General features: G+C 39.4%; 1 protein-coding gene across 5 annotated transcripts in view; it reads right to left on the bottom strand.

The window, feature by feature from the left end:
- The window catches only part of SLC38A9 (solute carrier family 38 member 9), a 1,477,321-nt gene that overhangs the window by 399,977 nt on the left and 1,061,132 nt on the right, over positions 1 to 16,212 (bottom strand). For all 5 annotated transcript variants that reach the window (XM_044063918.1, XM_044063920.1, XM_044063923.1 and 2 more), the window contains one exon: positions 14,392 to 14,498. In XM_044063918.1, coding sequence (XP_043919853.1) covers positions 14,392 to 14,498 — 107 coding nt within the window. The remainder of the gene's footprint in view (positions 1 to 14,391; positions 14,499 to 16,212) is intronic.

Genomic DNA, 16,212 nt, shown 5'->3' with positions numbered 1-16,212 from the left:
AAACAGGGCAAAAAAGTGGAGACAGGATACAGCCTTAAGGGGTGTTCAGGCTAGTCTGCTCTGAGTTGGACACAATTTCCTGTTATCACCTTATACATCCAGTTAATTGAGTTAGGGGAAACATCAATCTGCTAAGCTCCTGTAAGGGTTTGGGTGCGGCACAGAATCAGCTCTCCTAATGAAGTTAGCAAAGACAGTCCTGGTGAGTTTGTCTTTTGTGCATATTTTGGAGGATATGATTTGTGGTTAAGGTAATATCCCCATTCTTGAAACCATGTTGCTGAGAATTAAGAGGTTAAAGGAGTTGAGATGATCTGTAAACTGAGATGAGATGGCACTTCTGAGTATTTCTGAGAGTGAGGAGAGGAGGGAATAAGTGATGGTAGGGCTGGAGAAGTGGTAGGTTCTCCTGTTTGGAAACAGGTATAACTATAGATCATGTCCAAATATCACAGAATGTACAACTTGACAGTGAAAAGTTAATGATGCACCTGAGTGACAGTGTTACAAAGGTGCCACAAGATTTAAGGATTTTAGAAGTCAGATGGATTTTAGAAGTGAGACTAACAGATCTGTTTCCACCAAAGTTAGGCAGGTTCCTTATCCATGAGTTCACATCCTCAATGGAAGCCTTCTGAAATGGGAAGACAGGAGTGCCGTCACTGATATAACCTTCAAGATGAGCAATATTACTGATGACTGTAAGGGTTAAACAGTGATATTGAAGTCTGAATTGTTCAGCAAATAGATATATACTTTAGGAGCAGGTTTGGATAGGTTCTGGCTATTATGTTCTGTTTTGGGAAGAAGTGCTTCTGATATGTCTGATAAGCTGTTCACTGTAACTAGAAACATTAACAGCTATTTAGAATCTTAGTTTGGAAGTCTTTACATTAGCTGGCCTTAGTTTGGAAGAGTATTTCCATAACAGTTTCAGATATTAAATGATTTCACCTCAAAGGAGTGTGAGTTGAGAACTTTGAAAGACCTCCAAGCTACATGTTTCAAGTATGGTGCTATCTTTCACTCTGGTGTTCATCCAAGAAGATGTGCTGGGGTTTGTGCACTCTGATTATGAGAAAGTATGTGTCTTTTTGTGGTAGAAGGATTTTTAAAAGGAACAATTGCAGTTTTACTGCAGTCACTTTGCTCTGTCATACAAGTCCAGTTCTTGAGTTGCAAATCTACTAGAAGAAAGGCTTGTGAGTGCTTCTCAAAGATCTAAATGTGAAGATGTAGCCTGGGATTTAGTACTTTCTCATTCGGTCATTCAGAAAAATAAGGTAGCAGTTAGTAAATGACAGTGAGGATGGGAGGACCTACTGAGAATATTAGTATGGGCACACAGCCAAGAAGAATGTGAAGTTGACTGGGTTGATCTGCTCCAGCTCAGTTTGCAGTACAAAATAAAGATCAAATAAGTTAAGTACATTTTAGTGTTTGCGCTCCACTGCAGGTTAAAAATCATCTAACAAGATAGTATTACTTCCCCTATGGCTGGCTGGCAGTGGTGCTTAAAAGGTGCCTGTTTCTATGGTAATGAAAGGCAGACTGTAAGGGAGGGTTACAGTTAATTTCAGACACACACCAATTAGACACATACAGGAGACCTGGTCTGGATCGTTTTCGCTAACATCTGGAGAGTGAGTCAGAAGTTCAGCTGAAATGTGTCTAGCAATAAGCATGCCTCCCACAAACTTAATGTGAGCTAAGCATTGCAGAATGGATGGTAGAGTAATTCAGTGCTTGTTAGCTTATCACACTGTTTTAGCAAAGACTGAGATAGCAGCAATATCAAGATGGTGTTCTTGGGTTCATAACCCTGCCTTAGAATACATACTGTTAATAATGACATCAAAGAAATATGCTAGGTATGTACATACCTCTCAACCTGGAAACATCAAAAATCTGGACAATGCTCATGAAAAATAGGTACAAATCTGTATGCTGATTAACATCTAATCTGCATAAATCATTATGTAGCCCCACCCACTCCAATGGAATTGTGGGATATTAACTTTCAAATGCAAACTGAAGAACAGACAACCAAAATATGGCACCAGAGTCCCCCTGCAGCCATGTCCCATTACCTGGCTATTTCGCCCCATTTACCATAAACACTAATGTGTGCATACTGCTTTACTTCTACATTGATTATTTGGATTTTATTTTTACATTTTACAGCACAACAATGCACAAACACTAATAGATATCTGGTAAACAAAGCAATACTGTCTCACAATGAAAACAGAGTTGGCATTAAAACTTCTCTGTCCTGATAAGCGAAGTGCTGGTGAAACAAGTAAAGCAATCCGGCCAAAAAAGGTGCTGCATTCAGGAAGAGGTCACAGACCAGTAAGTACGGTCAAGCATCCAAAACAGCTGGCTCTGGAAGTGTTCACTAGTGAAAACTTTGAACTGTAATGACAATGGTAATATTTTGTGTCAGAAATTGGGGCAGGCACCCCGCTGTTTTATTCACTCATGGCTTAGGTTGCCTTTGCAAAGCTCCCCTTATACAAAAACTGTAGAACTTTGCCTGCTGTGCCTCACCTAATTTTTTTCCGTTTTGCTAGTTTCTTCTGCTAGCTACACTTGTGAGAGTCATGACATGGTCTTGCTGTCTCCACCCAGATCCTGCCTGCTTTTTATATTGTACAGTACTTAAGGTAAGAAGGAACCTGGCCTGAATACAAGGGCAAAGTCAGAGACGTTGTTGTTTAGTTATCAGGACTACATTTGATAAATTAAATGGCTTTTTGTTCATTTACGAAAAAGCAAGAAAACAACTATGTTCCTTTTCTTGTAGCTTTATACAGCCATAAATTAACAGATTCAATTAACTTTGCTACTTAAGAATCAATTGTCTTCTAAAACAGACCCACTATCAAATTCTGAAAAAGGATATGGGTGCAAGTGCTCCCAGCTCTGCCATGCTGATTTTTGTTGGAATCTTAATTTCATGCCTGTCAGTGTAATATACCAAGTTGGCCACTACAAATAAAACTAGATCAAAAGTTTTTACAGAGTGAATGCTCATCTGCCCTACATGTAAGATAAGAAGTAATACATACCACGCAACACAGGTGAGGTTGTTCAGTTCATCTCAGCTTAGTAAATTTCAAACTTTATCCTGGGCATACATGCCTGAATCTATAGGAGAACATTACTAATGCACAAGCTTCCTTTAGGCTTTTTAGACAACCGCCTGTGACCCATTACTTTGAAAACAATAAAATCACAGCATCTTTACTGCAGTTTAATTAGAAATCTGTCACAATTCCAGCAAAGTAAATAAATAAGCAAACAAACAAATCACCAAATACACTAATACAATTAAAATTCCTAGTGAGAAATTAGCATATTGTCTTCTCTCTGAGCCATTAAGATTCAGAAAATAGCAAACACAATATGTTACTTTCTTTCTAAGTTTCCTTATCTTTCAAAAGAGAAGCACCAGCAAAGCAATCAAAACCAATGGGTGCAGCTCAATGTGCTTAACTCTGCCATGTTGCTGTCACTTTCATTTCCATCCTTTAGCCTGTTTGCATGCCTCCATGACATAATGTGGCTGCAACGTAAATTATATATCAGCGACTCAACAAGGTATTGTGCAAGGGTTGGTTTTAGTACAAGAAAAATTAAGCATGCTAGTTTTCTGAACATATGACACAGCTGTTTATGATATTGCATTTTGTCCCACAGTAAGAGTACTGTAGCAAGAAATTCTGACCGTAAATCAGTGTTATCATTTTATATGAGTTACAAGCACTGGCACTGGTGTCCCTTTCCACAGCACCCATTTACAAATAAAACAAAGCCCATTTCATAGAAATACAGCTTGGATGCATCCTGTGTTATTATACGTAATGCGTCTGCTACTTTCCATACACAACAATGTTGAAAATTAATAAAGAGCATCGTCCCTTTTGATTTTTAACTGTATAAGAAAGGAAGACAAGACCAGTGGGGTCAGTAAGAAAATTATGTGAAAAATGATTTGTCTAGACATACAAGTACATAACATACAGTCCCCATATTAGCATGCTGTTCAAGTTTTTCAAAGACTACACAGACTGAATATGCAGCAGTCATTAAATGAATAATATTGTTAATACTGAGTGAGAGCAAAGTAATCTGTTCCCCACCCCCACACACACTTCTCTGAATGTTTCCTTACTGGCAGTCTTCATTCCACTGCTGGAGTCGTCGTCTTCATTCCAGAGGTTCCCCGGCCTGAACATAAATAAATAATTCACAGTGCTGTAACTGCCGTGCTTGATATAATCCGTTTGTTTGGTGCTGTTCCTGCTCGCATTTGAGCAGCCAGGCCAGCCGGAAATACGTGAGCTCCTTGAGCTCAATTCTGACAGGCTGGTAGCCCTGACGGAGCCAACGTCATCGTAAACTTGATGATATCAGCTCCAACAATGCGAAAATTAAAAAACAAAAGAAAAAACTCAGAAATGAAGGGGTGCCACTTGGGAATCATGGCACCCCTTCATTTGAACCCCCAAACTTGGTAAAAACTGAGTAATTCGGCACGGTTGGGAGGTATGGGTATATATCTTTACAGAACGGCTTCATATATTTCATACACCTGCTCTACTGCATTGTGTGTAATAAAGTAGTTAATATGCCAGCTCTTGGTATGCTCACTGCCTTTGAATTTTTTTTAATCTCACTATCCATTTCTTCCAAAGTAAGCTTATGTTTTACAATACACTTGGTTTCAAATACTGATACACTAGGAATTTCCAGAGCCATTTTTCTCAGTTTTTTTAGATACTTATGTTTTTTCTTGTTTTCTGTTATTTATATCTTCATTCTTATGAACTCATTCTTTCCTAATCTTTTTATGAAATCTGGTATAAAAAGCCACCTGGCTTTGAATTTTTCTCAACTATAGTGCTTCCTGTTTCAGTTCTTCTTTTGCACTGGGGAAAATGCTTCTAATTAGTCAAGATATGACTGATCAAGAATGAAAGGCTCTATTGTACCTGAGTAAGAACACAACCTCCAGAAGCACACCCAGGAGGCAAGCCCTCCTATACTTCACACACCCCTTACTTATATACACCAAGTTCAATATAGCACAACAGTAGGGAAAGAAGAAAATACTCCTAAAACAGTGCACAGTAGTCTTGCATATGTAGTGAAATCATGTTTTATAAATAACAACAATGACATCTGAGGAATAGTAACACTGAGGAAGTTTAATCAGGAAGTTAAAACCCATTCACATTTCCCTGGATGACATACACAGAATTCAGAAAAAATGTACCTGTGGCCATACAAAATAATAAAATTAAATTTATCTGCCAGATTACATTTTTTCCTAATGAATAACAACTTACATCATTGCCAGTTTCTGCTGACCAGGATGTGGCAAATGTTGCCACAGTTCACTATGCCTGGTTTAAAAATACATTTGTGATACAAAAGCAGTAAAAATAGGTGAAGGCACTGGGTGTATACATTGATGAGTATGCTCTTTTTGCAAGGATAAAAATTAAAATTGCAGACAGGACATATTCAGCAGTGTACAGTCTGTTTTAATAGATGACTCCCTTTCCAGCACAAAGAAATATGTCTATTTAATAAGCCATTCTGACTTTAGCTGACCAGCAAATCTTAAGAAACCTTATTTTCAAACAGTTCATGTTCTCACAATGAAAAAAAAAAACATCACAGGCCAGTGGGGAGTAGCCACATAAATCAGTTTATGCATACTTCATGAACTTTCACTTCCAGATTTCATTTTAGGCTCATCTATCACCAAAGGCTGACTTATGTTCGTGCTCTATATCAGCAATGAACCATCAATATTTTTTCAATAAGGAAAACCGACTCCCAGAACTACTGCAAATCTTCCTTTAGTTCGCAACAACAAATTTTATTTATTGCACATTTCTGTATTTTGTTACCTAAGTTGAGGTTCATTTTTAGTTGAAGGCCAAAATCACTGCCTAGCTAGTGCAAGATCTTGCCATATCAGCAGATGTCCTTTTCATTACTGCAGTATTCATGACATGTGAGATCTCCTGCCAAAGACAGCCCAAATCCTATCCAGTATACCAACGCCTTTACATCCTCCTAGTATTGTATGTCGAGCATATGCTTCCCGCACAAGTGTGAGGCATAAAGGTAACATATGAATGCTCGATACTCTGAACTGAAGAGCCCCAGGAGAACTACAGCAACCCCAACATAAAGAACATGTACATCCAGGGAGACAGAAGAAAAAGAGAAATAGGACAAAACAGGCAAAGTCCTCTAGGTCAGCAGAGAGTTCCCAGCAGAAAAAAAAGAGAGAAAAAGGGACTCTGGCTGACAAAGTTTGCAGATGATTGCAAGTTAGGAGCTATTATTAACCCCCCCGAGTGATGCTGACATACTATAGAAAGGCCTCACTGAGACCAACGACTGGTGTCAGAACCATGGCCTTAAGCTCAATGCCAGAAAATGTTGTCATCCTCTTTGGGAAAAACCTGGTTCCCATTAATTATCACATCGATGGTAGTCCACTGAACACAGAAGTCTTTATAAGAGATCTGGGAACACAGGTTGACAGCAACCTCTCTTTTGACCACCACATTGCCACTGTGGTCAGAAAGTCCTTCTATGTGGCACATCTCATTACTAAGGGTTTTGCATCCAGGAAGAAAGAGGTCATTGTCTCCCTCTACTCTTCCCTCATTAGGCCAATCATTGAGTACAATGCCCCATTTGGCATGTACCTCACGAAACACCTGCAACAACTGGAGAGGCCGCAAAAGTACCTCACAAAGAGGATCCTAGGCCTTAAACATCTGTCCTATATGGACAAACTAAAACAACTCAAACTATTCTCTGTCTCATAACACCTACTTAGAGGCCATCTCTGCTTGACTTACAAAGGCATGTCTGACCCAGCTCTGTTAGAAATGCGACATCTAAAGAAATCCCAATCCCTCCGCATCACACACTCCAGAGACCTCAACCTCATTACCAAAATCAACAGAACATGCTGGACGACTGGTTCATAACCCAGAGACTGCCCATGCTAATGAATAGACTTCTCATGCATGTCAAGCAGAGCACCTCACTGGCCCTCTTCAAGAGGAATCTTGATGAGTGGATGGGAAATAGACAATTCACCCCAGGGAACACTCCAGTGGCTTTAATCGACAGAGGTACTGGGAACTAAGGTCAGGTGGCATGATCCCAGGGTAATCCTAAGGGCTAGGTTTCTAAAGGCCCCAGGGCCATTAGCCTAGTACACACCTAGGGGACGGGGAGGAGCTGAATACTTAAACAATAAAAAGAAGGACATCTATTGTTATGGTAAGATCTTATATAATGCTATCACCCCCTTATCACTTCTGTAGTATCCATAACATGTAGGAGATTACCAAAGCTACTGTAAAGGATGTGAAGAAGAAGACACAGAGGAACCCTCAAAAACCCCAAGCAGGACAGTCCTGGCTCTAGAAATCGCATCCAACTTATAATATTTAGTAAAAGTGTGAACAGAGGACCAAGTAGTAGTTTTTAGGATGGATCTAGTATTCGGATCCCTAAAGAAAGCTCCAGAACAGGCTACTACTGTCGCATAATGAGCTTGAACCTATGCAGAAATCTGTTTACTATGAAAGGAACAACAAAAAGAAATGACCTTAGAAATCCAGGAGGAAATGGTTTGCTTAGAAACTGCCAAACCCAATGTTTCTGCATAAAAAGAAAAAGCTGCTCAGATTTGCGGACAGCTTTTGTCTTATCCAAATAATATCTGAGGTGTCTATGTAAATCCAATGTGTGAAGAACCTTCTTATTATCAGACTGTGGACAGGGAAAAAAGCTAGATGGATGGATTAAGGGACAACTTACTGATCACTTTGTGCATAAAAGAAGGATATGTATGCACAGACACCCTGTCTGTAAGAAAAATCAAAAAGAGAGGACCCGTCATAACAGCCTGAAGTACAGAAACTCTCTTGGCTGAGAAGTAAGAGCTATCAACAAAGCAGTCTTCCAGGAGCAATGTTACAAGCAGGAAGCAGCAGCAGTGAGCTTGAAAGAACCTTCTGTCAGTTTTTTCAAGTACAAAATTAAGGTCCCAAGAGGGAGGAATAGGCTTTCTTGGAGACCTGATATGTAGGATGCTTTTAAGGAATTGTTTGTCCTCAAAATGATAGGTCAATGGCTGGTTCAATGGCAGAAAAGAAGTGATTGCTTACAAGTGAGCTTTAACAGAAGAATATGCCAGGCCAGCATGGAACAGTTCACACAAGTAGGAAAGAACCAAAGGGCCCCCATTAAGAAGGGATCCCGGTGACGCTTGAGACACCAAACAGAAAATCTCTTCCATTTAGATGCACAGGATTTTCTGGTAGTAGGTTTACTTGCCTCTACAGAACCATAAGCATGTACTCAAGAAAATGGTGTCTAAAACGGATCAAAACCCTTTCATACAAAATGTCAAATGAAAAGTGGCCAAGTGAGGGTGAATGAGAGAGCCCCCCTGTCTTGTGTGAGAAGATCCATCTGGTGAGATAACTTGTGATGATTGCCCCTGGCCAGGTGAAAGAGAAGGGGAACTAGTTCTGTCTGGTCTAAAACAGAGTCACCAACAAAATTCTGTGGTAGTACTTCATGATCTTGTTCAGGACTCCAGGAAGTACAGGACAGTAAACATATAGGAACATTCCCTTCCAAGATAAGGATATGGCGTCCATCTTTCAAGTCAGATGACTTGGGACTCTGGAACAGAAGGAATGAAGTTGTCTGTTCAGACGGGAGGCAGAAATATCTAGTTGAGAAAAACTCCACCAATGTGCTATGTCCAGAAACATCTCTTTGTGAAGCATCCATGTCTGAGGTTGCATACTGGAGCTGCTCAGACAATCTGCTATAAAGTTGTGCTCTAAAGGGATGTTGACTGCTTGAAGGGGTTGTATGATGGTGGATAGCAAAGTCCCAGGCCTGAGTGGCTAGTCTGCAAAGAAGATAAGACTTTGTGCGCCCCTGTTTTTTTTTTTATGTATCGCATGACTGTGATATTGTCTGTAAAGACCTTTAGAGGGTCTGGAGAAAAAAGAGAATGGAAGGGCTGTAGAGCAAGAATGAGCACCCTAACTTCTATGTTCATGTAATCTGACTGCTGATGAATGCATCAGACACTCTAAACCTTCAGACTGTTGGAAGTGGCTCCCCACACCTAATCGTAAATGTCTGTGAAAAGGTCTTGAGTAGGAGTAGGAGTCTGAAAAGGCACACCTGGATTGAAGGAGATCTGCCGAATCCACCAATAAAACTCAAGTTTGAGGCAAGGTAGTAGAGGAACCAGATACTCTAGAGGGTGGTATAGTGAGAGACAAACCATCTTTAGGTAAGACTGAAGCTTCCTCATATGAAGCTTGGCAAAGGGAAACATGGGAATGGTAAATGCCATGAATCCTAAGGCTATGAGAAATTCTCTTGCAGGAAAGAGAGACTGAAAGTGGGTTGTTAGAGACGGAACCTTGGGACAAGGACAAGAGGCAACATTGGGATGGTTTGGATCCTGCAACCCAGAAAAATGTGACTGATGGTGAATACCAGACTGCATGGAAAGAACATGGTAAACTGTTAATATCCTGAAGAAACCTGGATTGGGAGGGGGCCTGAACAAGCAGCCCATCCAGTTATGGGAATATCTGGAATCCCTGAAGACTGCAAAAGGATATGACAGGGCTCATACATTTGCTGAATATCCTTGCAGCCATAGAAAGACCAAAGGAAGAACTGAAAATGAGAGGAAGAAACAGACAGACATAAAAACTTTCTGAAGAAAGGGTGAATGGGAATTTAAAGATAGGTGTCCTTTAGGTCTAGAGAGACCAGAAAAGACTGTGGAAGCAAAAGAGGAAACAGAGTCTAGAGGGAAAGCATTTGGAAAGAAGTAATCTTTAGAAAAGTGTTAAGAAAGGAGAGATCTAGGTTACGTCTCCATGACCCCTCTTTTCTGGGAACCAGAAACATCCTGGAGTAAATCCCTGTTCCTTGTTAGGATTCTGGAATGGGTTGAATGGTTACCTGATCAAATAGATCTTGCAGGACCACACAAAAGTGAGGAAGTTGGTCTGGAGGAGGCTGAGGACGTCCGGAGAGGAGGCACGGGATTTCCATACCACAAAATAAATGTGAGAGATAACAGAAAGTACCCAAGAGTCTGAAGTATTCTGCTGCCAGAGAGGGGGAGAAAGGGAAAGCCTGACAGTCAAGGGAACCTGGCTGAGGGGAAGGGGAGAAAATATGTCAAATGAAGGCAGACTTGTCTTAAAAGGGTGGTTTTGAATCTTAGAAGTCTGGGAGGGTTTATGAGAAAACATGCGCTTAAGAACCTTTTCCCTTTAGAATGCTGACAAGGTTGCCTATGAACAAAGCCAGACTTAGAATGACAGCTTCTCTGAAATGTGGGGATAGGACAAACAAAAATTTGTTTAAGGTCCTGCACAACTTTACCTTTGTCTTTTAGAATCTTAAACAGTTCAGCAGCAGTACCAAAAATGATTTTGGTTGCCCAAAGGAGCATCTAGGTGCTTACCCTTAATATCATCAGGTAAGATCTGGAAGTGAAGCCAAAAGTACTGCCCATATCTGAACCTAAGCAGCAGCTTCAGAAGATGTATCAGCTGCTTCATAACTACACTGGATAAAGTGATGGGCTTCCTGTGAAGAAGAGCTTAACAAGAAAAGGGGAGCAGTTTTGTTTTCATAATCAGGAAGGCTTGACATGACCCCCCCCCCCCAAGTTGAGATAAAAGGGCCAGAACACAACTGGTCATACGGTTCTAATAATTTATGTCCCATAAAGGACAAAGTAGCAGAAGCATAAACTTTGTTTCCCCAACCTCTTCATAGCATGACTGTCTTGATCAGAAGGGAAACTTCTGGAAGAGGATAAAAGCTTGGATAGCGTGTCAGCAGAAACACAGGCAACAGCAGGCTCTAATGAAGGACACTTGTAAAAACACTTAAAGGTCTCAGGCACCGTATAAAAATGATCAGGATTCTTGGGGGCTGGGGTTTGGAATCAGGAGAAAAAGAAGGTGCTACAAATGTATCCAACAAAGCATCTAAAACAAAGGGAATAGCAGAAGAGTTGGGAAATTCCATTTATAAAGTTGATAATATCTTTTGAAATTCAGAGACCTGGGAGCAATCCTACTTAAATGCTCCAGCTTTCAAACCAAAGGATAAATTTTCAAAGGGAGAATCATGACTCAAGGAATATTCTGACCCATAGCCTATTAGTGAAGTGATTTGTGAGGAAAAGGCCAAGGATTCATTTCCTGAATATAACTCCTCTGCTGAGGAATCAGACTCCATAGCTCTTTTGGGTGTAGAAGACCAGGGAGAAGCACAAAAAGATAATTCTTGAGGGGGTTTCAAGGCCATCAGGACATTGAACAAACCCTGGGTAAAGTCCTGACATTTTTTTGAGGATCTTCAGCAATGGAAGATTATCTTTAGTTTTCTGCTTCTTTTTTAATGGTATGTTAACTGTGACCAACTTAGGGGGCTCAGAGCTGTGACTAGACTCTTCTCTAACAAAAATCTGGGGACTTTTGCACAGCCTTAGGATCACAGCAGAGGAAACTGTCACTGGCACCGCATGTTCGTCAGGGTCTCCATCCACCTCGAGAGATGCCAGTAGAGGCTGGAGAGCAGCAGATTCAGACTGAGACTTTTTAGTCTTTTTGAGAGATGGTTGTATCTCGGTCTGGGCAGATTCAGCCATGGTAGCCTGGGTCAAAAGCTTGGGATGTTGGTTCTCAAGGTAGATGGACAAAGAAGACAGACAGATGCAAAGAGGTCTCAAAACAAAGGCCTGACAAATGGTACACTGGGTATGACTGTGTGTAGCACCTAAGCAGAACAAACATTTCTTGTGACTATATGGGGAATCTGCCTCCCACACTGACATTTTCCTTCCTAGAAGACAGGAACTCTCAGTACGCAAACATAAAAAAAAAAAAGGAACCCCAGTTATCTTTAAATGTCTCGGTATTAACCAGATCAGCAAAAGGCATTCAGACCAACATTAAACCAAGGTGTTCGAACTGGCGGCAGACTTAGTATTGAGCTTGTGTATGTCACTTTTATGCCCTACACTTGCGCAGGTAACATACGCCTGACACTGTATGCTGGGAGGATATAAAGGCTTTGGTATACTGGCTGGACATTGGGATATCCTTGGCAGGTGATCCCATGTTATGACCACTACAACAGTGATAAGGAAGGACACCTGGTTGGAACTGCAGAGTAGAGGAATGGAGACTGAGAGAATCAAACACAGGACTACACCATGAAGCTTGTTAGAAGCTCCAGCCTTAATCCTCCGAGACAAACTTACAGACAATGAATGCTTGGCCATTAAACTTCATTCTGAGAAAGTCCTGGGCACTAATATTTGCCTGCAGGATGACCTTCTAAGCTGCATTTTTAATTTAAAAAGTAATGCTGGAGCCAAATCTTTTGGGGAACTGAAAGGCCCACCATATAGCACCTGGGGTATTACTCTGTTACACTACATCCTTTAACACATTCAAGCTTATTGTGTCTTTTTTGTATACTTCCAGTTAATACCCATACCTTCTTACAATGCCCAGATCTTTTTGGTGTCTGGGTTCTTTAACTAAGTGATTTACCAAGTAACAACAGGCAGCATTAGAAAGTATACTATGTTATTAACAAAATGGTACTAAGACATTTAATCTAGGATGTCCTGCAGTACAGAAATTAATCACTGTTTGGCATTTATTATTCATATTTTCATAATTGCGTTCATATTGTTATAACCAATAGACCTACATGTTATTTTGGGGTCTGGTGTGAAAAAGGAAAATTCATCATCAATGACTGTTTATATCACACTACAGTCGAGATATTGCTAGTTGTTTGTCAGTAATGATGAAAATGGAATATTTTCATAAGTACTTAATTCAAAAAGCAAGTGACTTGCAAACTACTGCATCATGGCATCAGGTGAAATTTTTAATGTTGTTGAAAATGATTTTGATATTTGCATTTTAAGTTGCACATCCTGAAATATATTTAGTGTTATTTATATTGCCAATTATACAATTAAGCATTTGCTTTCATAATTCGCAAATATCTTAATAAATATACATTCAGAGTAGAATTGCTTGATGTCGTGAAAGTTTATGTCTAGTTTACAAAGGCATTCTAACAATATATGTCTGGGGTGTACAGTTTCCAAGATATAATATATTTGCAAACTTTTAGCAAAAAATAGCATTCTGGGTTTGCATGCATTATTATATAAATATGGCATTTATGGAAAGCTATGAATGCACTGTCTGTATAAAATTCTTCCTACTGATAACAATATCTGTACAGGTTTATTAGCTTTCATCATTCACAAAATATTTGCATTTGTTTTTCTTATTTTTTAAAGTTGTTTTTTCAGAAAATGTTCTGGAATGTAGGGATATGTAGTTTTCTAGAAGTGACATTCCACACCACATAGGTGGTAATGAGTTAAGAAAAACAACACACTGGCTGGTATTCCAGGTGCCAGCCCTGTAAAGAACACTCACCTCTGCAGAAAATGCACAGGCAGTCTAATATTTTTTCTTGGTATCCATTTTTGTAGTCAGAAATAAAAACAAATTGCTGTCAGGAACTAAAAAGCAAATACTTACAAAAGTACTTTATTCAGAACACATCTTGATGATAGTCAGTTCTAACTTCTTACTCTCAGATCCTCCATCTCAACATTTTCAAATACTGGGTCTAACAGATGGTTATTCTTGTGTACTAACTTACAGCTCTGGGTCCAGAGAATAAAATAACTACGTTTTTAACAAGAAGCAAAGCTAAAGACTAATGAACTGTTAAAAAAATCAGTGTCAGTGGTCGTCTCATTCACATCTTTTTTACTGCAGAAAAGCCTCACTGGGAACATTAACACAAAATGTACACAATCAACATGTGCTACAGAAAAATACACAAAATACAGTAAAAGATTTTAATATGCTATGAGAAATAACGTACCATGGAAATATACAAAATGTAGTACCACAAATCAGTTCCACTACACACTGTAAACAGCTTACTCTCACAAAGCAATACAGCCACAAGGCCTGTACAAGTGCATACAGGTGACTTGGTTTACAGGTTCATGCCATCCCAACATGTTTGACCTTTCTTTGGAATAATTTTCTTCTACACAGAAGTTTATTTTAGTCTTATTTAATAGTTGTGTTTAACTTGTAAAGAAATTATGCAAACAAGAAAATAACCTTGAATAATTTTCTTCTACAGTTTTTTTAGTCTTATTTAACAGTTGTGTTTAACTTGTACACAAATTATGCAAACAGGAAAACAACCTTAAAGACTTACATTATTTTCCTGATTCTTGTTGCTCTTAAGGAGTGTGATAATGCAATTGTGAATAAAGAAGGCAAGTGTCAGCACACCAGTCAGCTGTGGGAAGAGAACTCTAAACTCTGGAAAAAATTATTTATGTATTAAAATTTAATAAGAAGTAATAAAAAGGTGCACCAAGTCAATCCACTGTTATACAAATCATGTAATCAAAAGTCTCTGTGGTCAAAAATTTACTGTACATATCACAAATTCAGTGTCATTATCAATACTAGAAAACAAAATAAATTATTACATAAACAAAAACACATGTTAACACTGAGCTTGAGGTAATCCAATAATGTCAGACAGAAAGTTTCTGTACATCTTTATGGGCAGGTAAGTTCCTGTAACATAAGTTAACTATAGTTAGAAGTAGGCAGATACATCTTACAATCTGGTTTGGGAGTTGTATATATTTGTATATAGACAGATACAGATGTACACACGCTCTCTCTCAATAAAATGCACTTAATAAGACCCACTTTCCAGAATGAAGACCAAGATCTGAGGATCTACTCTGGCCTGCTGCCATCTATGCTGTCTAAACCAACAATATGAGATGTTCTCACTCTCAAGAATTACTTTTTATTCACCATGGCAAGATTAAATCCAAAAATATTTTGAAGACAAGGCTGGTGGATAAAAGAGTATGGAAAGTAATTATAGCTCTGATATATATTATTAAAATTATATATATATATATATATATATATATATATATATATATATATATATAAAATATTCACTTTCATTATTCTATGATTATACAATAATGCATCAACAAACTATTATTAAAAATATCAGAATAATATTATTGTAAAAATACATACACAATCTAAAATGCATACATTGTGATCTCTGCATGTTAGTGCAAAAAGCATTTAAGAAAGCTCTTCTTCTTTCGGCTTTTCCCTGTTAGGGGTCGCCACAGCAGATCACCTGTCCGCTCATGATTGGCAGTAGAGTTTTTACGGTGTTGAGTTGCCAGCCCAGCGCCCAACCTTCCATGGAAGGTACACGCACACAAACCAAGGCAAATTTAGAGTGCCCAATCCACCAACAGCATGTCTTTGGGATGTGGGAGGAAACCGAAGCACCCGGAGGAAACCCACTCGACCACAGGGAGAACATGCAGACTCCGCAGAGAAGGCACCCCAGCCGAGGATCGAACCGGAGAACCTCTTGCTGTGAGGCGACAATGCTAACCGCTGCACCGTGGCCGCCCTTGGGAGTGGGACAATAAATAAATTCAATAAATGCAATAAAGAGACCTTCCAGAAAGGTTGCCACCCGCACCCTTACAGAACTGCAATTTTAAGTCTGTCTAATGCTGTAATAGTTTGCATACATGTAGCATATTATGTGTTTGCACCACTCACACTTTAAAGAATTGTAATTTTAAGTGTAATATTGTAATACTTTTTTATAAATGCAGCATATTCTGTGTTCGTTTGAATAATTGAACCTTACGATCACTGGAAATTGGACTGCTGTCATATCACAATGCACCAGCACCAGTACCAGCACCAGCAAATAAGAGAGAAAAGGGTTTGTACCGAAGTAATTAGAAGGCTTTGCATACTCATTTTGCAGGCGATGGTCTTCCGACATTTATTCAAAGCACTTCCAAAAGTAAAAGTTATGCGCAGAGTGGTGGGAGGGCTTTGGGCGGTCCTTGATACTGCGCATCTGGTGGGGTTAGGGTTACCACCTGTCCCACTTTGCGAGGGACAGTCTCTCTTTGGGCGGTTGTGTCCTGACAAAACATATTAAAAATGTCAAATGTCCCGAGAT

Source organism: Protopterus annectens, chromosome 2.part2, assembly GCF_019279795.1.
Source record: "Protopterus annectens isolate FY-2018-M chromosome 2.part2, PAN1.0, whole genome shotgun sequence".
In the NCBI taxonomy this organism is placed as follows: Eukaryota; Metazoa; Chordata; order Ceratodontiformes; family Protopteridae; genus Protopterus; species Protopterus annectens.
Note: the sequence above shows the minus strand (reverse complement) of the source record. Positions and strands in the feature narration are given on the sequence as shown.